At 36.9% G+C, this 23,223-nt stretch overlaps 1 protein-coding gene across 2 annotated transcripts in view; it reads left to right on the forward strand.

Moving 5' to 3' along the window:
- Positions 1 to 23,223, forward strand: part of LOC150090512 (ATP-dependent RNA helicase DDX42) — a 369,985-nt gene that overhangs the window by 76,421 nt on the left and 270,341 nt on the right. For both annotated transcript variants that reach the window (XM_090371284.1, XM_090371279.1), the window contains exon 7: positions 13,416 to 13,523. In XM_090371284.1, the coding sequence (XP_090227410.1) occupies positions 13,416 to 13,523 (108 nt within the window). The remainder of the gene's footprint in view (positions 1 to 13,415; positions 13,524 to 23,223) is intronic.

Raw genomic sequence — 23,223 nt, forward strand, 5'->3', positions numbered from 1 at the left:
TTGCCGTAGTCTTTTTTTATATGCATGTTGAAGTTTCCCTTGGCAAAAAACCATACTCCCAAATCTGAAACCTCTTGTACTCTCTTTATCTTGTCGTTATTGGATTTGTAGGGATAATTGATTTTTTTTTATTTATTTTTATTTTTATGATAGTCTGCAATAGAGATGGTGCAGCATTTGTCTAAGTTTGGTGTTAGGCCAGTATTTCTAATCCATAGAGTGATAGTGGCTAATCCTTTTCCAGTATTTCACAGCTTTGTATTGATTTTATGGTTTTGTATATTTTGAGATCATCTGCATATGAGAGCATTTTGATATCAACATGTTGTATATAATCTTGTATATCATTAATGTATATTGCAAGTAATAGTGGACCAAGAGGAGAACCCTGTGGGACTTCCCTTGGATAGGAAAAGTGGAGGAGCAACTTCTATCAAAAAGGGACTCTGCTTTTTCTGTTGTAAAAGAAGTTTAACATTAGTGTTAAAGCATTATTTAGTATCCCCCATTTGATTTAATTTGAGGCAAAGCAAATTGTGCAGTACTGAATCAAGGCTTTTTGTAGGTCCAGATATATGATGTCTATTTGGTTGTTATTTTCAAAGCCATGTTTGATATCATGTTCTAAGGAAAGTAGGTTGGTCTACCCATAGGGAAAGTAGGTTGACCTGCCCATAAGGAAGCCATGGTGAATGTGGCTGAATTTGTTCTTCATAAAGCAACATAGCTGCAAATATAAAATATTCTCAATGGTCTTACTTAGTTGGTTAGCTTTGTGTATGGGTTTAAAGGAGGCAGGGCTGTCTTTTGAGCCCTTTTTAAATAGTAGGGTAATGGTAGTTTCCTTTAATCTTGCAGGGAGTGATCACTTTTTGAATATGTCATTTATCAGATGTAAAAGTTATTGTTGCAGGACAACAAAGCAGTGTTTCCAGAGGGCCATGGGAAGACTATCAGTGTTTGTATCATAGTTTAAATTGAATTTGTTAAGGATATTCAAGAGAATATCAGGATTGGCTTCAAATTGTGTCAGCATATCACTCTAATATGAGGAGGAGGAAGAAGTGTTATCCAGCTTGCTATTGTGATCAGATTTTTCAGTATATAGGTTACTGTAATATTATGAAAAATCTTCTAATTTGATGGTCTCAATTTTGATCACATGGTTATGGTTTTTACAACAATGGTCTCAGACAGTTTTTAAATTCTGTACAGTGGGATCAACTGATGATGTAACCAATAGTAAATTCTAAGTGGGAAGCATTCTATGAATTAATCGTGGATGCTACTAACAGTTTCATAACTATTAAGAAATATTGTTCAAGGTTTAGGCCTAAATGGTTATCAAATGAACTAATGAGACTCGTGACAGAGAAGAAAAATGCATGGGATGCACATAAATTATCAAGCGACTCAGAAGCCTATGGCAGATATAAACTAGTCTGTAATCAGGTCACAAAGGAGGTTAGGCAGGCGAAGGCAGATTACGAGAAATCTTTGGCAAAAGATGCTAAGAAAAACAGCAAGCATTTATTTACTTATATAAACTCTAAAAGGAAGGGGATGAATCTGATTGGTCCACTTGAAATCGACGGTTCGACTGTTGATGATCCTGCTCAGATAGCAAACAAACTGAATGAGTATTTTGCATCTACATTCACACATGAGGAGTTATTAAGGTTTGAAAATGGCAGAAGATTATCAAATTGTAGCAGGGTGCTTAATGATTTTTTAATAACTGAGAGCAAAGTGGAGGAGAAATTGTTGAAGTTAAACATAAGAAAGGCACCTGGGGTGGATGGGATCTATCCAGTTATATTAAAGGAGGGGCACCTCCGTAGCCAGGTGGGCAGGAGCAGCAGTGCGTAGCACATGCTTCTTGATTAGACCGGGGTTCGAGCCCGTGCCCACCAAATACGGAGGATGCGGAAAGGTCAGGGAATGACCACCGCATATCACCGGAGCAATATGACCTTAGTTGCTAATACTCCTAAAAAATTAAAGGAGGCGGCAAAGCAAATAAGCAAACCCTTAGCCATAATTATGGGCTGTTAAGGGAAAGTCTTGTCTGACAAATTTGATAGGATATTATGATGTGGTTACAAAGGAACTGGATGCAAAAAATAATTTTGATATCATATATTTGGATTTCAGGAAAGCTTTTGACACTGTTGCGCATGGAAGACTAGTGTACAAATTGGAGCAGAATGGTATTAAGCGTAAGTTGCTACAATGTATAAAAGGATGGTTGAGTGGGAGAAGACAGAGGGTGGTAATTAATGGGTGCTGCTCTTCTTTGGACTAATGTTATTAGTGGAGTCCCACAGGGTTCGGTGTTGGGTCCTCTGTTGTTTTGTATATTTATCAATGATATTGATGAAGGTATATCAGGCTTAGTGTCGAAGTTTGCAGATGATACAAAGGTTGGCAGGGTTGTTAATGACAGTAATGGCAGTGTGCTACTGCAACAGGATCTAGATAATTTGGGCAGATGAGCTAAGAAGTGGCAACTGAAGTTTAACCTTGACAAATGCAAAGTACTGCATATGGGTAGAAGTAACCCCAGAGAAATGTACCAACTGTGTGGTACTACACTTAAGGTGGTAGAAAATGAAAAAAGACCTGGGAATAATTGTGCAGTCAGATATGAAGTTTTCTGAGCTATGCAGACAGGCTGCCAGGGCAGGTCATGGGTTTTTGCCAACAATACATAGGAATTTTGCTAGCGGTGAAAAGAGGAGGTGATTGTCCCTCTGTATAAGGCAATGGTCAGGCCACGCCTTGAGTACTGGGTACAGGTCTGGAGGCCTCATTTTAGGAAGGATGTAGATTTGCTTGAGCGTGTACAGAGAAGGGCAACAAGATTGGTGAGGGGATTGAAGGGATCCTCTTACTAAGAGAGGCTTAAGTTCTGCAAAGTGGCTGGAGACCAGGCACCTGTGTGGTGATCTGATTGAGATGTATAAGGCCTTGAATGGGTTGAGCTTGCTGAATTCTGATGGGATCCTTCCACTTGTTCAGTTTACGAACCTAAGGGGGCATAAATTCAAATTAAGAAAAAAGAGATGTAGAATAGATGTGCGAAAATTTGCCTTTAGCCAGCGGGTGATTAATTGCTGGAACAAACTTGCATCTGTCGTTGTGGAAGCTGATAGGTTAAATAAATTTAAGGAGAAACTGGACAGGTATTTGGAGGGAATGGTGTGATTTTTTTTTTTTTTTTTTTGGCTGATGCTGCATAAGCTCATACACTTGCTTTCTTGCATCACATGCCACTACTACTAACCCATTTTCCAGTGCTTCTAGAATGGTCCCATATCATGTCTGTTTAGCATTGCATTTTGTAGATTGGAAAAGTAATTTTGGTAGGCCAGATTGATATTGTTTTTTTATCTGGCTTCTTAGGTTGGAGAACTGTATATAATTCTGTGTATTTTTGTACTTGATGAACATTTTTCCCCCCCCCTAATAATTGAATTATTTCTTTAGTGAGCCCCACAGGAAAATTTTTTGGTGTTTGATTTTGTAAGGCTCATGGGTGTATTATTTTTGATAATTGGTTCTAGGTTGTCATACAGCATGTCCAAAATTGAGTTAGGATCTTGATTACTAAATAAGGCTTGCCAGTTAATGTTTGAAATTTCCTTTCCGATTTTGTCCCAGGGGTTCTCCTAAAGTTATAGGAGCAATGCATGACTTTATTTTTGATATGTTTGGTTTTGAGATCCAAGTCAAGCAGTAATACCATATGATCTGAGTAGAAATAACTGTTAATATAATTAATATTTATGTCAATGTTTGTAAATACTAGGTCAAGGAGTTTCTTTTTTCTGGTAGGGAGTTTGCATTTTTGTTTTAGGTTCAGTCTAAGGAACATATTCTTCAAAAACTGCATTAAGTAGTTATTTTTATTGTTAGGGTCACCCTTATCCAATCCATACTCATAGTGAATTTTCTCCTAGTATCGTTCTAACATCACTCCCGGAGGAAATAAGTATGGACTCTAGTCCCTGCTCAAGTGTTTTTAAGGTGGTCTTTTTTACTGGGGGTGGTAGATAGATTCCTACCAGGTGCACTGTTATGTTGCCAACATTAGCTTTGATATAAATGCCTTCAATATCATCTAAGGAGATGATATCAGAGATGATTATTTTTTGGTGGAGTAAAATCATTACTCCTCCCCCTTTTTTGTTTACCTATCTTTTCCGATAGTTTGAAAATTTGGGGGACAAATTTCTGAATCTTAGATGTCATGGGTTAGCCAGGTCTCAGTAAGGACCCAAATATCAAAGTCAGATTGGCTTACCTCTGTTTTAAGTTTATTGAGCTTTTCAATGATGCTTTGGAGGTATATATTTATGAAATTTTTTTCTCTTTGTATCTGCCATGAGTATTTTTATCAGTTGATTGCTATTTAGTCAGGTTGCAGTCTACATAATAGAAGGTATTATGTGTAACAAGTTTGTTGTCCTTATAGTGTTTTCTGAATCTAAAGACCTGTTGTTGTTGTTGTTATTATTTGGTTTTTAGGAGCATTAGCAACTAAGGCCATATTGCTCCGGGGATATGTGGTGGACATTCCCTGACCTTTCCGCATCCTCCATATTTGGTGGTCACGGGCTCGATCCCCGGTCTAATCAAAAAACTGTGCTACGCACTGCTGCTCCTGCCCACCTGGCTATGGAGGTACCTCTAAAGACCTGTACTGTTACCCCATCAGGGAAATTATTAGATTTCATTAGTTCTACATCCTTTTGATTAAAGCTGATTTTAACGGAAGAGTATATTTTGGGATATAGTGATTTGATTTTTTTCAGCTGATATATTGATGTTAATTTTTTTTCTTGAAGTAGCATTCAAGGTCAGCCTCCTCCATGGAGGGTGCCAACTTGGAGACATGACAGAATATCTTTTTAGGAATAACTAAAAGATTTCCTCTATCTCCCTTTCCAACAATGAATTGGATTTTGCTATCACTGGGTTTGTTGAAAGATCCATGATCAGTAGTATTGACCTTGACCTGGTGAAGTTTCATTTTGTCATCACCAACCCCCTTCTCTTTTCCCCTTTCAGTGAATTTGAGTTTATTCTTTTTGGATGTATTCAGAAATCCATCATCAGTAGTGTCACTTATGTATTTAGGTTTCGAATGATCATCCTTTGTTTTATTATTGGATTTATGTTGGTAACTAGGACCCTTTGATGTTGGGGCTGTTGATTGACTGGAGTAAGTTGGCAATGCAGTACCAGAATGTACAGAGTTCTCACTTTGAGAAGAGTGTCTATGTTGGTAACTAGGACCCTTTGATGTTGGGGCTGTTGATTGACTGGAGTAAGTTGGCAATGCAGTACCAGAATGTACAGAGTTCTCACTTTGAGAAGAGTGTCTCTGATATTTATCAGTGATATTGATGAATGTATATCAGGCTTAATGTTGAAGTTTGAAGATGATACAAAGGTTGGCAGGGTTTTTAATGACAGTAATGGCAGTGTGCTACTGCAACAGGATCTAGAAAAGTTGGGCAGATGGGCTGAGAAGTGGCAACTAAAGTTGAACATTGAAAAATGCAAAGTACTGTATACGACTAGAAGTAACCCCAGAGAAATGAAAAAGACTTATGAGTAATTGTGCAGTCAGATATGAAGTTTTCTGAGCAGTGCAAACAGGCTGCCAGAGCAGGTCATGGGGTATTGTCAGTAATATACAGGAATTTTGCTAGTTGGGAAAAGGAGGTGATTATCCCTTTGTATAAGGCAATGGTCAGGCCAACGTTGAGTTGCTTGAGCTAGTAGAGAAGGGCAACAAGATTGGTGAGGGGAATGAAGGGGGTGGTCTTACAGAAAGGCTTAAGTTCTGCAAATTGCAGCATCTGGAGACTAGGCACCTGCAAAGTTATCTGATGAGCTTGTATAAGGCCCTGAATATGTTGAGCAGGCTCAATTCAGATGGGATTCTTCCTCTCATTCAGATTAGGAACCTGAGGAGGCATAAATTTAAATTGAGGAAAGACAGTTGTAAAATAGATGTGTGGAAATTTGCTTTTAGCCAGCAGGTAGTTGATTGCTGAACAAACTTCCATCTGTCGTTGTGGAAGTTGATAGCTTAAATAAATTCAAGGAGGAACTGGACAAACTTTAGAGGGGAATGGATATGTAAAAATTTTTTTTTTTTTGACTGACATTACCTAAACTTGCTTTCTTGCATCATATGCCTCTACTAATGCTAATAACAAAGAACATGGCATGCGCAAATTGCAACTAACATGATACAAGCAAGTGAGATACGGAGTAACAAGTGTATAAAGCTTAAAAAATAAGAATGAAGAGAAGATTCTGAAAATTTATTTGTACTTTTTATATGATTGAAGATTTCGTGGAAGGGGAAACACTTTTCGCTATAATAACGTAAAAGTCCACAGGATTCCAGCTATCGTTAATATCACAAATACAATGAAGAGAAGATTCTGAAAATTTATTTGTACTTTTTATATGATTGAAGATTTCGTGGAAGGGGAAACACTTTTCGCTATAATAACGTAAAAGTCCACAGGATTCCAGCTATAATAAGGTTGAGTTTACTACTCGTTGGTAAAATAGATTGCACTAACAGAACCTATAATACTTAGTGCTGTGCTTGGGTTGGAGGTTGACAAGACGAAAGAAGATATTTGTTGATATTAGACTTGAACTTCTGTAGACTGTAATTTTCAGGAAATACGTATGAAGGAATGTTGTTCCAGAAAACGGCAGTTGAACGAATAAACAAGGAAGATGAAAAGTTGGTTCTGTAGTTTGAAGTTGGACCGCCGTAGCCTAGTGGTCAGGCGCGCGGGTGCATAAGTACACATGCCTTCAGTGACCGGGGTTCAAACCCGTGACTACTGAATACGGTGCTGTTTCTTGTATTCTGTCTATCTTGTGAACTCCTCTGACCGTTTGGTCGTCCCGGAGTATAAACAGAGAATTTTTTATTTTTTTTTAAATGGATGTTGAGCTGGTGACAGCACGTTCGGACTGTTTTGAAAGAGAGAGCGGGAATGTTGACAATAAGCAATGCAGACAGACTGCCAGGGCAGGTCATGGGGTTTTGTCAATGATATATAGGAATTTTGCTAGCAGGGAGGAGGAGGTGATTGTTCCTCTGTATAAGGCAACGGTCAGGCCGCGCCTTGAGTACTGGGTACAGGTCTGGAGGCCTCATTTTAGGAAGGATTAGATTTGCTTGAGCGTGTACAGAGAAGGGCAAAAAGATTAGTGGGGGGAATGAAGGGATCCTCTTACCAAGAGAGGCTTAAGTGGCTGGAGACTAGGCACCTGCGCGGTTATCTGATTGAGGTGTATAAGGTCTTGAATGGGTTGAGCACGCCGAATTCTGATTGAATCCTTCCACTTGTTCAGATTACGAACCTAAGGGGGCATAAATTCAAATTAAGAAAAGACAGATGTAGAATAGATGTGCGAAAATTTGCCTTTAGCCAGCAGGTGGTTAATTGCTGGAACAAACTTCCATCTATTGTTGTGGAAGTTGATAGGTTAAATAAATTTAAGGAGGAACTAGACAGGCATTTGGAGGGAATGGTGTGATTTTTTTTTTTTTTTTTTTTTTGGCTGATGCTGCATAAGCTCATACACTTGCTTTCTTGCATCACATGCCACTACTACTACTATTATAGAATTCCCGTTCTCTGTTCCCACTGTTCAGAAGAACAGTGCCCATGTAAGTATCTGTAGAAAAAGTATGCAGCAAAAACAATATATCTATAAGACAGCGAGTGGAGAGACTCTGTTATATGATAAAGATGAAGGTTTAGTGCATTTTAATGATTTGAATTTTTTTTTTTTTTGGAATTTGATTCTATATAATGGCTGATTTTACTAACATAGTAATTATGTTAACTGGCACCTACTTATTTCACTTTATGAAGTTGTTTATGAAGTTTTTTATGAAGTTACGATTGTTTCCGTCTGAACCATGTGGTCCTTCCTCTCAGCTGATAGCAGTGTTTGTAAATGTGTTGGTTGCATGTTTTGTTTTTACATCCTTTAGTTAACATGATTTTTTGTGTTGTACTTATTTCACATAAATTTACTGTATTGAATTCGTGTATGTAATTTTAACTTCCAAAGTCTTGGAACGAATTACTAAAAAACAGTATGTTATTGGGTTCACATTATGATATTTTCATCATACAATAGTGTCTCTGGAATGGATTAATACCCTAAAGCTCCATTGTAACAAGTTACACATAAGTATTAACTTTGAGGTTTTCAATCCATTAAGAAAAGATGAAATATTGGTATTGTTAAAGCAGAATTTAAAAACACTGAAGATATTTTCCAGAAATTAAAAAGAAATTTGGACACCTGTCAGATAATTTGCCACCATTTTTGCTACACTTTGGAATGCTAACACAACTGAGTTAAAGGTTTCAAGTTAGCAGTTTGGTTATACCAGTACCATTGAAACTCTTGTATGTATGGCCCATGGGAAAAGGAGGAGGAAGCAGAGAAATATACAATTGAAAATGCTAATTTCTTAGTGATAACCAGTGATGAGAACCAACAATAGATCCTGTTGAAGTAGGGGCAGTATCTGGATTGTATTCTGTGTACTTCAACAGAATTTCTTCTTTTATTATGGATCACCAATTTAATCCTATATATATGGAACTGAGACACTAATAAACCAGATAATTTCTCCTCTTTCCTTCCTTCCTTAACAGTGCGGGCAACATTGCATTGGTGCAGGCACTTAACAGTGCGGGCAACATTGGCACTAATAATATTAAGAGTAGGAGACCGGCAGAATTACTTAACAAGTACAGGTCACTGTTGAACAAAAGCCGAGAATTAGGGTTGAATTTGAAAGTGTCTGCAATTCTGCCCAGACACGATAGGAGGGAGTATATGATGAGAGCCTTGTCGATCAATTCGGCCCTGGAAAGATTGTGCAAGGCTCAAGGGGTAGAATTTTTTTCAGCCTGGACTGTACTTGTTAACAGGAGAGATTGCTTCTACAGGGATGGGATACACTTAAATAGAAAGGGTGCAAGAATATTTGCTGATGCTATCGAGACAGTGTTAGGTGGGTCGGAAAACTGCTAGCTTGGGGGGGGGAGACAAAGACCAATAGATTGACAGTAGCCACTGGCAGAGGTGAAAGAGATTCTTGCACTGCTTCTATTAGAATGAGCAGAAGCCTGAAAAACAAGATGCATGGTATTTCAGAGACTGCTGGGAGCCATTGCGGTACAAGTAAACACATGGGTTGTGTTAGGGTAGCTAAGAATAGAAACAGGTGCAGGTATACTTGCGTGTACACCAATGCTAGGAGTTTAGTAAATAAATTTGATGAATTTGAGGTATTGCTCAAAACATCGAAGGCAGATATTGTTGGGATATCAGAGACGTGGTGTCACACAGATATAAGGGATGCGGAACTGCAATTTGGGGAGTACAACGTCTACAGAAAGGATAGACAGGATAGGAAGGGGGGGAGGTGTTATGCTATTAGTTAAGAAACACATAAAAACCAAGGAAGTGAAGCCAGTCGACATCGCTGGACAGTGCAGTGTGGAGTCAGTTTGGTGTGACATAAACATTGGGAGATCAAAATTGAGAGTAGGAGTGTGCTATAGGCCTAATGACTCTGATGAGTATAATAAGGAACTGTACAGGGAAATAGAGTGGGCCAGTAAATCAGAGTGTCTTATAATGGGAGATTTTAATTTCCCAGATATTGACTGGATTTTGGGGGCTGGTTACTCACACACTAGCAGGGCTTTTGTGGATTTATTGGATGATTGTTTTCTACATCAGCATGTTCGGGAGGCAACTAGAGAGAGTAATACTCTTGATTTGATTATCAGCAGTGATTCTTCATGCATTAAGAATCTGCAGATAAATGAACCACTAGGTGGCAGTGATCACAGTGTGCTGAAGTGGGATTTACTCAAAGAGGTAACTACCATTAGGGGTAAAGGGAAGGGTTATTGCTTCCGTAAAGGCGACTACGATGGACTGAGACAGTATTTAAATTCTATACATTGGGACCAACTGATGATGTTACCAACAGCAAATTCAAAATGGGAAGCATTCAAAGAACTTATCTTGGAAGCTACTATGCTTTACATACCAACTAAGAAATATTGTTCAAGGTTTAGGCCAAAATGGATGTCAGATGAACTAATGAGGCATATGGCAGAGAAGAAAAATGCATGGGATACATACAAATTAACACGTGACACAGAAGCCTACGATAGATACAAGTTGATATGCAACCAAGTTACAAAGGAGGTTAGGCAGGCGAAGGCAGATTACGAGAAATCCTTGGCAAGGGATGCAAAGAAAAACAGCAAAGAGTTCTTTACTTATGTAAACTCTAGAAGGAAGGGGATGAATCAGATTAGTCCACTTGATATTGATGGGTCAAGTGTTGATGATCCTGCTCAGGTAGTTAACAAACTAAATGAATATTTTGCATCGACATTCACACATGAGGAGTTATTCAGCGAGGGGAATGCCAGAGGTGTATTCAACTCTAGCAGTAAGCTACAGAATCTTGAAATAACTGGGAGTAAAGTGAAGGAGAAACTGTTGAAGATAAACACAAGAAAGGCACCCGGGGTGGATGGGATCTATCCAGTTATATTAAAGGAGGCAGCAAAGGAAGTAAGCAAACCCTTAGCCATAATTATGAGAGCTTCCTTGGACTCAGGGGAGGTACCCATAGACTGGAAATGTGCAAATGTGACCCCAATTCACAAAGGAGGATCAAAGGCTGACACAAGTAATTATAGACCTGTGAGCTTAACTTCTGTTCCAGGAAAATTAATGGAGGCACTGGTTAAAGAAGCACTGCAGGATCATTTAGACAAGACTTCAGTTATAGCTCAGACACAGCATGGTTTTGTTAAGGGGAAGTCTTGCCTGACCAACTTGATTGGATACTATGATGCAGTCACAAAAGAACTGGATGCAGGGAATAACTTTGATATTATATACTTGGATCTTAGAAAGGCTTTTGATACTGTTGCACATGGAAGACTGCTACACAAATTGGAGCAGTGTGACATTGGAGGCAAATTGCTGCTATGGATAAAGGGGTGGTTGAGGGGGGGGGGGGAAGACAGAGAGTGGTAATCAATGGACACTGCTCATCGTGGACTGATGTTATTAGTGGAGTCCCTCAGGGCTCAGTGTTGGGTCCATTATTGTTTTCTGTATTTATAAATGATATTGATGATGGTATATCGGGCTTAAAGTCCAAGTTTGCAGACGATACAAAGGTTGGCAGGGTTGTCAAGGACACTACTGACACTATGCTGCTGCAACAGGATCTGGAAAGGTTGAGCAGATGGGCTGAGAGGTGGCAAATGAAGTTTAACATTGACAAATGTAAAGTACTACACATGGGAAACAGCAACCCCAGAGCAACGTATCAACTCTGTGGTACAACACTGACAGTGGTAGAGAATGAAAGGGACTTGGGGGTGGTTGTGCAGGCAGATATGAAGTTCTCTGAGCAGTGCAGACGGGCTGCAAGAGTAGCTCATGGAGTGTTGTCAATGATATACAGGAATTTTTCCAGCAGGGATAAGGAGGTGATTATTCCATTGTATAAGGCAATGGTCAGGCCACACCTAGAGTACTGTATACAGGTCTGGAGGCCTCATTTCAAGAAGGATGTAGAGCTGCTGGAACGAGTACAGAGAAGGGCAACAAGATTAGTGAATGGAACAAAGGGGTGCTCTTACGAAGAAAGGCTTAAGTTTTGCAAATTACAGTGTCTGGAGACTAGGCACCAGCGAGGTGATCTGATGGAGGTGTATAAAGCCTTGAATGGTTTAAGCATGCTCAGTGCTGATGGGATTCTTCCTCTAGCTCAGAAAAATCACCTGAGAGGGCATAAATTCAAATTGAGGAAAGACAGATGTAGGATAGACGTGCGGAAATTTGCCTTTAGCCAGCGGGTGGTTGGTTGGTGGAACAGACTTCCATCCCTTGTGGTGGAGGTTGATAGCCTAAATAAGTTTAAGGCTCAGCTGGACAGGTATTTTGAACGAACAGAGGGGTGAAGTGGAAGTGGTTTTTTTTTTTTTTTTTTTGGCTGATGCTGCATAAGCTTGCTTTCTTGCATCAAATGCCTCTACTAATGCTAATGCTAATGCTAACATTTTCTTTTAAGTTGAGAGAGAACATTCTGTCTCATTCATAGGCTGTCTATTAGGAATGACTGTTCATTCAAGTTTGCAAAAAGCACAGACATTGAATCAGTTTTGGATATTTCTTCCAACTACTCCATTTAAAACTGGCTATTCATGAGTAGTATTACTCTGAAAGCCCTCTGCACATATGATTTACAAGATCTATCCATAGAGAAGGATGATTAAAAAGAAAACACTTTTTTTTTTTTTTTTTTTTTTTTTTACCCTTATAGGAATAGGAATTTAAGCTTGAAAAATCTCTGAAAAATTCCTTCTGCTAACACACCTAAAAAAAAAAAAAAAAAAAAAAGAGAGAGAGAGAGAGAGAGAGAGAGAAAACGTGTTCTGCTATGGTTTCTATTTACTGTAGAGCTCTAAGTAGATGTATATAACAACTTAAGTTCTTTCATGGATTGCATTCCTGTGGAAATTGAAACTGATTTTATTTTTGATTTCTGATATGCCTCTTGAGCATTCTTGGCTGAAATTTATTGAAAATAATTAATTGTGATGTGATAATTTATTGTACAGTTCTAGCTTTTATTTTTTATATTAATTTTAAATTAATTCCATTAAAATTTTGAAAAGTTTGAAAGGAATTTGAGATCTAATTTAAATTTCAAAATGATTGGTAAGTTTTGAAATGCTTGAGTTTCTCACACTCAGAATAGCTTCAAACAAACAAAGATGCTGTGCAGATGGATGGCTAGACACTGATGGATTTTAGTGTGTGTAAATTAAAAAGTGTTTAAGATAAATCACATTAATCACAAAATTAAATGACATTCAAACACATTATAGTTAATTCATACGACTCATATACCATGTGAAATAAATAATATAGTTTATTAAGCTAGTCGCCTAAACCACTATACAATTTAATGTGACGTTTCAGGCATTTCACACATTAAATTGTATAGTGGTTTAGGTGATTAGCTTAATAAACTATATTATTTATTTCATGTGGTATAAGAGTGGTATTAATTATAATAATAATAATCTTAATGGAAAACAACCACGTAATCCTTCCCTAACTATAATTAGTTATTGTGTTCTGTAGGAACTGAAATTGATTTTATTTTTGGTTTCAGATATGCCTCTTGAATTGCATTCTTAGTTGAAATTTATTGAAAATAATTAACTGTGTTGTGATATTTTATTGTACAGTTGTAGTTTTCATTTCTTATATTTTTGTATTTGGATGCTTAGGGAGTACCTGTTGCTTTAAGTGGACGAGACCTGATTGGAATAGCTAAAACAGGTTCTGGAAAAACAGCAGCATTCATTTGGCCCATGTTGGTTCATCTTATGGATCAGGTATGATTTATTTCCATTCAATTCAGAAGTAGTATTTTGACAGCAACAATTATCAATGGAAACCAGACTGACTTTTTGACATATAATACAGGGTGGTCATAAGGTCGAAATCTATTTCTATGAAAGCATCTTTGTTAAAACACCACTACAATATTTATTTCATATAACCAAGACACAGACTATTATTCAACTATATTTACTCTTTTGTTTCTGTTCAGTAAAGTCCCATACCTGAAACTGAAATAAATAAGTTAAGTATATACACTTTTTTTTTTTTTTTTTGTTTGTAGTTTTGAAAGAATTTTAAGTTTTGCAACTGAAATAGATTGGGACTTTGCCCTGTATATAGCATGATAATGTTATTTTTATTTTGTGTATTAGTTATTTTGCTACAGATAATGATATATGCTCCTATATAGGGATGAATACAGTTATTTGTGTATATCTGTAAATATTTGTATTCTAAACTGGTTATCAGGATGAAGTGTCTGGTATATCTCTTGGGTAGAGGGGGGGTTGCACGTCTCTGTTTGAAGCCAGCTAATTATATTCCCAAGTGAAAAGGTCTAAGAAATACTTCTGATCATTAGTAGGATTCAAACTCACACTTGCTAAGTGGTTGAAAAATTATAAAGTCACTATCATCATAAAGGACTAAGGTAAAAAAAAAAATTGATCTTTCACTATTTATTTATGTGTAGTAGAATGCTTATCAAGAACTAATACAATTAACAACATTTATCTGATAGATAAAAATTTCAGGATTTGCAATTATTATTATTTTGTTGAATTCTGTGGTATATCAGAAACACGGAAGCTATTTTATTGATGAAATTCATTCCAAATTTGAATGAGCACTATACAAGATAGGCTGATGGACTCGTGTTGCTTGTGCCATGCACAGAGGCATTCATCAGCATGTTGCACCATGTATTTGGACTCATTCGACCAGCACACTCATTTTCAGTCCTCTGGTGTCCATCCACATGTTGTTGACACCACAACATTCACCGGCAATGATGATCAGTGGTGAGGATAGGGTGCCTCTTTGGTCATCTGCTGGGGAACCCCATAATGTCTGAGTCTGTGGCACATCGTCATTTGGGATATTGTTCTTGCATTTCCCCATATTTTTTTGTGGTGTCAATTGTCTCACAGTGACCTGCCATTAAGCCTGTATAACGTGTTGAACCCTTTACTCACCATGAACATCCACCTTGTGTAATTGTTTACAATTCTGTCAGGAAGTGTTATGACCGATTTGAGGCCATTCTTTGTGCATTTTAACCACTGTGGGCTGTGAGCAACCAACAAGATATGCCATTTCTGATATGGAAGCATGTGACACATGAACCACTACAATCATACCCTTTTGAAACTCCATGGTATCTTTACTATGTCCCATAACTGCTACGTTTATCCCTTCAACTTGCACAATGTGCAAATTACCACCATTCTGGCATACAAAGCTGTGTAACTTTTTATACAAGTTATGTGGCATAGTCCATTACAGATGAGGTGGTCATAATTCAGTGATCACTGAGTGTATAATGTAGTTTTATTAAAGTGATTATGGAAAGTTTAGCAGCATATGTTGATAAAATTCATCAAGTTTGTTTCTTATTCGTTTCTTATGATAATCCCAAACACAGAAGATTAATAGAACATCTAGTACTCTAATACCATATGTGTCTTGAGAAAACAAAAAATACTTCTTGACATTGGATTGAATTTCTGTAGATTAGAATTTTCATGAAATACAACAAAAGAAAGATAGTAAACCCCCGCTATTCGCGGTATCTGTTTTCGCGTATTCGTGGTTGCTGATTTAATATAAAATGAAACCTAAAAAAAAAAAAAAAATGTGAATTTTAAAGTGCCGTGAACATTTTCCGCCATAAAAAAACATGGGCATGGCTAAAATTATCTTTCCCAGTAAAAAAACGCTCAGTGGGTGGGGGGAGAGAGGTGACAAAATTGCGAGCGTGGATGTTTCTCGCTAATCCTTCTTCAGTATGTGTTATGCGCTTGTCATGGAAGGTTTCATCGTTTGCTTTTAATTTATATGCTTATTAATTGAATAAACTTATCAATTTATAAATTGATATGCTTAAAAGTGATAAATCTACCATTTTGCAGTGTAAAACAGACTTTTTCTAGTGTGTTAATAGAAGAAAGTGACTTTATTGTGGACAAATTCTTTCTAACCCGTACAAAAATATGGCTACGAATAACAAGGGAAATGTGAAAAGATCCTAGAAGGTGATGACATTAGCGAATAAAATTGAGTTATTAGACAAAATTTCTAATGGTGAAAGTGTCTACTCAGTGGCAAAACAATATAAAATCAATGAGTCAACGGTACGATCAATCAAAAAATCGGAAGAAAAAATCCGCCATAGTGTCCGTGAAAATGCGCTAATAGCTTCAAAAATTTGCTCTGTAACTCGTGATGTTAAATTAGAAAAAAATGGAAAAAGCTTTAAATCTGTGGATAGAAGATGGAACTCATAATAAAATTCCGTTAAGTTCACTCATCATTCGTGAAAAGGCAAAACTCCTTTATCAACACTTTAGCGAAACTGGTGATAACACTGGCGGGATAAGTTTTATAGCTAGCAAAGGTGCTGGTTTGAAAGATTTGTTTGAAATTTCTATAAATATTACATTTAATATTAAATTGTTTCTTATTTTCATTTCGATGCCATATGCTTGCATTTCGCAATGTACTATCTATGTACATAGTCATATTATGAAGGCACATATAATATATACATAGACAAAATGTTAGACTAGTTTTTCTTATATATTTCATACTTTGGAACGGAACCCCTTTATTACTATGGGAGCCATAACTCAGTATTTGCGTTTTCGGTATTCGCGGCATTTCTCAGGAACGTAACCCCCGCGAATAGGCGGGGGGGGGTTTACTGTATTCAAAAGAAATAGAAGTAGAAGGGACAGACTGGGGCATACAATTTTTTTTTTTTTTTTTTTTTTTTTTGACTAAGAGCCAAAACAGATAAAATGAGGATTGTGGACCACATGGATTCTCACAGACAGCCATTTGCTAGGTGCAAGAATGGGTTTTTATTTTTGTTAATGACACTAATAACATTCTTATTTATATGATTATAATAATATTGTTAAATATTAAGGAAGATATATAAACATCATAAGAGAACAATAGAGTAATATCGAATATTAGTAAAAATAGATATTTTCAAAAGTCACTTTGAAACTATATTTTATTGCACCCTAGTTTACAGTGAACGAGGGTCATAACACTTAAAAGCTGCCTACATCATGGCTACAGACTGAACAATGTGAGGAAGTAGGCTGCACATGGCCCATGGATTTAGATAACCTGTGGTAGATGAAGACAAGACAAGTTAATTTGTGAGTTTGGTGTTGGAATTAACATTTGTACTTGCACTTTTTCCAAATCAGTCCAGATACATGTATCACCTTAACAACATCTATTTGCAGTTGCAAATGAACATTGTTTAGATGATGCATGTATGGACTGGGACTGGCTTTGAAGACTGTTGAGTTGCAGAACTTGGGAGACTGAAATACTGATTAGGCTGGTATTTAGGTCCCATTTGTGAGGAAAGTACATTGAATTTCAGAAAGACTGGTCATTCTGCAACAACCAGATCTTATGCTTTCATGTTAGGAAGACTGTAATCCTATGTATATACTGTATGTGCAAGGTCTAAAAGTAATATTGTTAAGTACCAAGACTGATGAAATCATCTTTGAATTAACTAGGTTTTACTGGTTATTTCGAAGTTAGAGGATCAGAACATTAATGATCCTTTGATGATTAATGATTGTTGTCATTAATTAATCAGGAGAAATTTTTAGTCGGATAATATAATTAACATCATGTACAATTTTTGCAGTTCTCATTTAATATATTAATCTTTAATTTAGTTATGCCTATTCGTGACTAGGTAGTTACTACATTAATTTAGTCAATATGAGAAAGATAATTGTGCTGTGTCTCAATTCAGTAAATTTCTCGTACATGATAACAAGATTGCCAAGTTTTGTTTTTGCCACCATTACTACTCATTGATTTGGATAACATTGTAATTTATGTGATTATAATAATATATAACAAAACAGCTGAGAGTGGTGGACAGAAAATTCCCTATGTCTGAGTAAAGTTGAAACATATGTTTGTTTATAGTTGCAAAGTTGTACCTTGGTTATGCAGAATTAAGTTTCTCTTTCTGTGTGTGCATATAAATATGTTGCTATTTAGAGAAAAGATTAACCATGAAAGCTATTGAAAGGAAAATAATACATACAACTAAATACTAAAATAAATCAGGCAAAAACAAAAAAATAAACACAATTTTTCGACATTAAATCTGTTCAATTGGAACATGGAGGTATGCAATGAAATTTTTATATCTCTTATCTTGACTTGTCAAAATAGTATTGACAAGTAAAAAAGAGAAAAGTAAAATTTCACAACTGTAATCAAAATCAAATATACAATTTTTCATGCAGGAGTAGCAGAGCGTAGCACACGCTTCTTGATTAGACCGGGATTCGAGCCCATGACCACCAAATACGGAGGATGTGGAAAGGTCAGGGAATGACCACCGCATATCTCCCAAAGCAATATGGCCTTAGTTGCTAATGCTCCTAGAAACCAAAAAAACAACAATTTTTCAGCGGCATGCTCTCTCTAATAACATCAAATTGGTTACCATTTATGCTAGCACTCTCTGGCCAGCTTATTTAGCTGTAATTTTCCTCATCTCTTTACAAGCTGGCATTAACAAAGTTTCGGCTGTTGTGCGTGGCTTTTTGGCCTTTATGATAAGTTTTGTTACTTTATAGCTAGCTTCCTGTATTTTTTCTGAAACATGTACCGACAAAGTCTAAACATTGCCTGTTTTTTGTTTTGTTGCAACAACCGTTGAAAATAATTGATCTTTGCATTCCAGATTGCTGAGTTTTTCTCTGCACACAAGACACTCGGGGATTGGGCATGCTTTATCACTATACTAATTTTTGTTTCTTTTTTTGGGCTCGTCACTTTCAGCTTGCACTCGTGGATGTAATATTCCTTATAAGGAACTTGTCCATTGTTAAAAAAAGAAAATCAACAATGTTATGGCTCATGATCACAATTTTCTGATTATTTCAGAACACAGCTGTGAAGAAACTGAATGTAATATACGGGACCAATACTCTTTGAACAGAGGAATGGGCACATCTATAGCTTTAAAATGCAGTCTTATAACAAAGGGTGGGTGCATTGGCACAGGAACAAAGTAATTAAGTTGAAGTAGCATGGACAAACAGGGACAAATATCAAAACAAGTCAATAAAATAATAAAAGACAGGAGTTTTTACCAAGAAAGGCTTAAGTTCTGCAAATTGCAACTTCTGGAGACTAGGCACCTTCAAGGTGATCTAATTGAGGTGTATACAGCCTTGAATGGATTGAGCAAGCTGAATGCTAATGGGATTCTTTCTCTTGCTTAGATTACTTACCTGCAGGGGCCAGGGGCATAAATTCAAATTGAGGGAAGACAACTGTACACAGTGTACAATAGATGTGTGGAAATTCATCTTTAGCCAGTGGGTGGTTGATAGTTGGAACAAACTTCCATCTGCTGTAGTGGAGGTTAGCAACCTCAAGGCTGAACTAGACAAACATTTGGAGCGAATGGATGGGTGAAATGGGAAGGGTGTTTTTTTTTTTTTTTTTTTGCTGATGATAAGCTTGCTTTCTTGCATCATATGCCCTACTAAGACTAATATCTAACTTTAACAAGCAGCACCTTATTTCAGTTAGCACAACAACAAAATGAGAAATATTGAAAGAACAAACACACAGATAATTTTAGAAAGCAAGTTTTGGATACTCACATGAAAAATAATTTACTGTCCCACATATACAACATATGTGTTTCGGTAAAAATGGGGTATTGTGAAATATAACAATGAGTAGCATCACAAATATATATAAAAACAATGGGAGTAAATAATGTACTGCAGTTAATTTCTTACAATAGGTAAAAGTTCTCAGTTGTCAATTTATAATAATAATATGTATAGTATTATTTATAGGTATACAGCTTCAGCAAAGTTCGCGGCACACCTGTCATCTTGTGGCAGCACACTGGTTGTGGAACACTGGTATAGGTGTACAAGAGTGCCTTTGGAGTACCACCCCACTTGTGAAAGTAATATTTCATGATAGGGTAGGCTTGTTTTTTCCAATATAGAGGAAGCAATATTCATCATATGCTTATGCCAAGAAGGGTTAGAAGTCAGGGGTGTCCTTTCTGAAGATATGTGATCGTGTCTGATGTTATGAATTGAAGATTAGCATGGGACTAGTCCACTTTTTTTTTTTCTTTCTTTCTTTATTTTTTCTTTTTTTTTTATAAGAAATAGTATTGGGTTTTAGAAGTCTTGAGGTTGACTGGGCTTTCTTTTCCTCGATGGGGAAAATAACCTGGAGGTTATCATTTGAGAAACTGATGGTTGATATATGAAAGGATAAATATGTTTATGCAGAGCAGAGTTTGTTGAACTGGTGAATGGATTGTAGTTTACTACTATCAGCAGGACTTGGACAGGATTTGCAGTCAATAGAAGATGGTCATTAATATACAGAGGGGAAAGAATGAGTGAAAACTCGTGAGATGAAAGAAAAGCTTTGATAATGTGAAAGCTTGCTTAGAAGTCCTTTTCAAAACATGATCAGAAGCACTAGAAATATTTTAACGCCTGTTTGAGTTTTTCAGCTATCCTGTATAATTTGACCAGAGATGTTAACATAAGCCAAGGTATGAGTGGTGATCTACACTGGTGAAATCCATTTTGGTGATTACTAATTAGATGGAACATTTCAAGGTATTGCAAAAGTTTGTGGTGCTGGATTTCTTCATTACTTTGAAAAGCATTGATTTCGATGGAATAGGACAATAAATGTAACAGATTGTAATTGTAAAAGAATTGGTTGGATGTTGGCAAATTTCTAAGCAGATGAAAAAACATCAATTGATTAATAGTGTAAACTTTTGTTTTGTGTTGCTTTTAGTATACTCTCTTAATCCATTGATTTTAACATAAGTGGAGAAATCGATCCAGAGATTCCTTTGCATCAAGAATGTTCAGGTTCTTCTAACCTCTTTCTCTCAGAAAATTAGGGGTGGCATTGAATTGAATTGGAGCTGTCCAGGATAACTCATACTGTTAACTCATCTACATCTGACTGAATGACTTCAGTCAGATGTAGATGGGTTACCCCCCCAGTAGCTCTGAATGAAAACTGAGGTGAGCTTAATTGCACAGAGATGTATTCAAAAGATTAAGCAGGTAATCGTATGAAATGTCACATGGGGTAGGAGAGTTCCATTTAATTATTAACTTTACTGCAATTTTGTTTGGAACTAAACTTAACCAAAGTGGAGGTACTCATTTGCAACTATTCATCATTGCAGATTCTTAGTTGTAATAATTAAATGAGATTATAACCTCTAAACCTTTTTTTTAGAGCTTAACTTACAACTTTTTATTTTATTTAAAGTAATATTTTAAATAAAATATTATTATGCTATGATTGAACTTTGTATTTACTTAAGTATGGGTTGTCATTCTCCTCTGTAAAGGTGATAACGTTTGATAAGTTCTTTCTGCAGGATAAGTTGTCATCTCTTATTAAAAGGAAATAAAGGAGAAATTTTTCTGATTAGAGAAAATCTTTAATGAAATGCTGATTTTATTTTATTTTATTTTTTTCACATGAATCGTATATTTAAGTTTCTATAAAGGCTTATAAGGTAAGTTGTTAAATCATTTATTGTTCTATTAAAGTGGATTGATTAGTGAACTAGAGAAAAAAAAGAGGTGAATGCAGATGTTTATATTATTGACAAGGCTTGAAATGAGATCAGAATTGATTCTGTACATTATTTCATTATATATTTATATGATTAATTTTGTTTAAAATTAATCTAAAAATCAAACTACTTTAATCATCCCATCACCTCCTTTTTTTTTTTTTTCTAAAATAGATTGCATCTGGTGCTGATCTTGGGCTCATTCTCATGGCAGTACAACTATAGGACTGTCTTGAAGTAGTTAATTTCTTATATTTAATTTAGAAAAAATGCTGTCCAACGTGTTTAGTAACCAGAAACCTTTTATACATTTTTAAGAAGTTGGATGGTGCCCCCCACTCCCAAAAGCACATATGCATGCATATACATACACACTTCACTGCTTCTTATAGTATTTTGTTTTTAATAATCCTCTATCTGTAATTGATTACAAAGCAAAATATGTGCAATTTTTCACACAAAAATGTTAAACTTTGAAGAAGTGAAAGTCATTAAATGAACTTCAGTTGACTGTTTAATAAATTTGCTTGTGCAAATACACTGAGTGATCACTGAATTATGACCACCCTAAGAAAACTGAATGCGACCCTTTGCCCACGTGAGGTACAAGAGTGAGCAGTTAGTTGACCTACGTATCATAGATAAGGTGTCAGTGGTTCAGTAGGTAGTAAAATTCTGAGTGTGATGGGTAAAAGGAATAATTTATCGGACTTTGATAAAGGACAGATTGTGGGTGCTTTATGAGCTGTTGCCTCGATTTCCCAAACAGCTGAACTGGTGGGATGTTTGAGAGCCGCCGTAGTTCAAGTGTACCAAGACTGGCATCAAAATGGTCAAACAACGACCTGACGGTAAAACTGCAAAGGTCAGCAAAGGTTGATGTTGGAGGTGAGTGCCGGGTCCGACAACTTGTACAGGCAAACAGTCGCAGCACTATTGAAGAGTTGACTACCCAATACAACATGGGCCAACCCGGAACAATATCTGGCATGACCATGCGTCGCACATATGAGCTATACCAGCAGACAACCCCTACGGCATCCTCTCCTAACCAAGGTTCATCGGCTTAAAAGACTCGCCTGGTGCAAAGAGCAGGCAAGTTGGACGTTAGAAGACTGGAAGAAGGTGTGCCGGTCAGATGAGTCACGTTATTTACTCCACGCCGTGGATGGTTGTGTATGGATTTGGTGCCAACAACATGAGGCTTTGATCCATCATGCATGGTATCAAATGTGCAGGCCGGTGGAGAATTGTATGGTGTGGGGCATGTTTCACTGGCAGGAACTTGAATCCCTTGTGCATGTGGAACAACGTATCAGTGGTCTCCGCTACCGTCAACTGCTTGCTGACTGTGTACACCCTGCTATGTTACACTTTTCCCTGAATGGTGATGGTGTCTTCCAAGATGACAATGTGCCGAGCCATCGGGCATTTGTAGAAATGGTTTGAGGAACAGAGTTCTGACTTCCAGCATATCGATTGGCCTCCAAACTCCGCCGATATCAATCCCATAGAGCACTTGTGGGACACTATGGAAAGGTATATCAGGCATCTGGATACACCAATCACCTCCATACTTGCATTTCTGACCGCATTACACACAGCTTGGTTGGCTATACCTCCCGAAATGCTTCCGACATCTTGTTGAATCAGTGCCACATCAGATAGCTGCTGTACTGAGGGCAAAATGAGGACCTATGAAGTATTAAGTAGATGGTCATAATTCAGTGATCACTCAGTGTATATAAACACATTTTGTTAAGCACATTAGTTTGAAGGGTAAGAGCATAAAAAAAATTTAAATGCATAAAACATTTAAG

Source organism: Mastigoproctus giganteus, chromosome 1, assembly GCF_048544385.1.
Source record: "Mastigoproctus giganteus isolate SK-2022 chromosome 1, ASM4854438v1, whole genome shotgun sequence".
In the NCBI taxonomy this organism is placed as follows: domain Eukaryota; kingdom Metazoa; phylum Arthropoda; class Arachnida; order Uropygi; family Thelyphonidae; genus Mastigoproctus; species Mastigoproctus giganteus.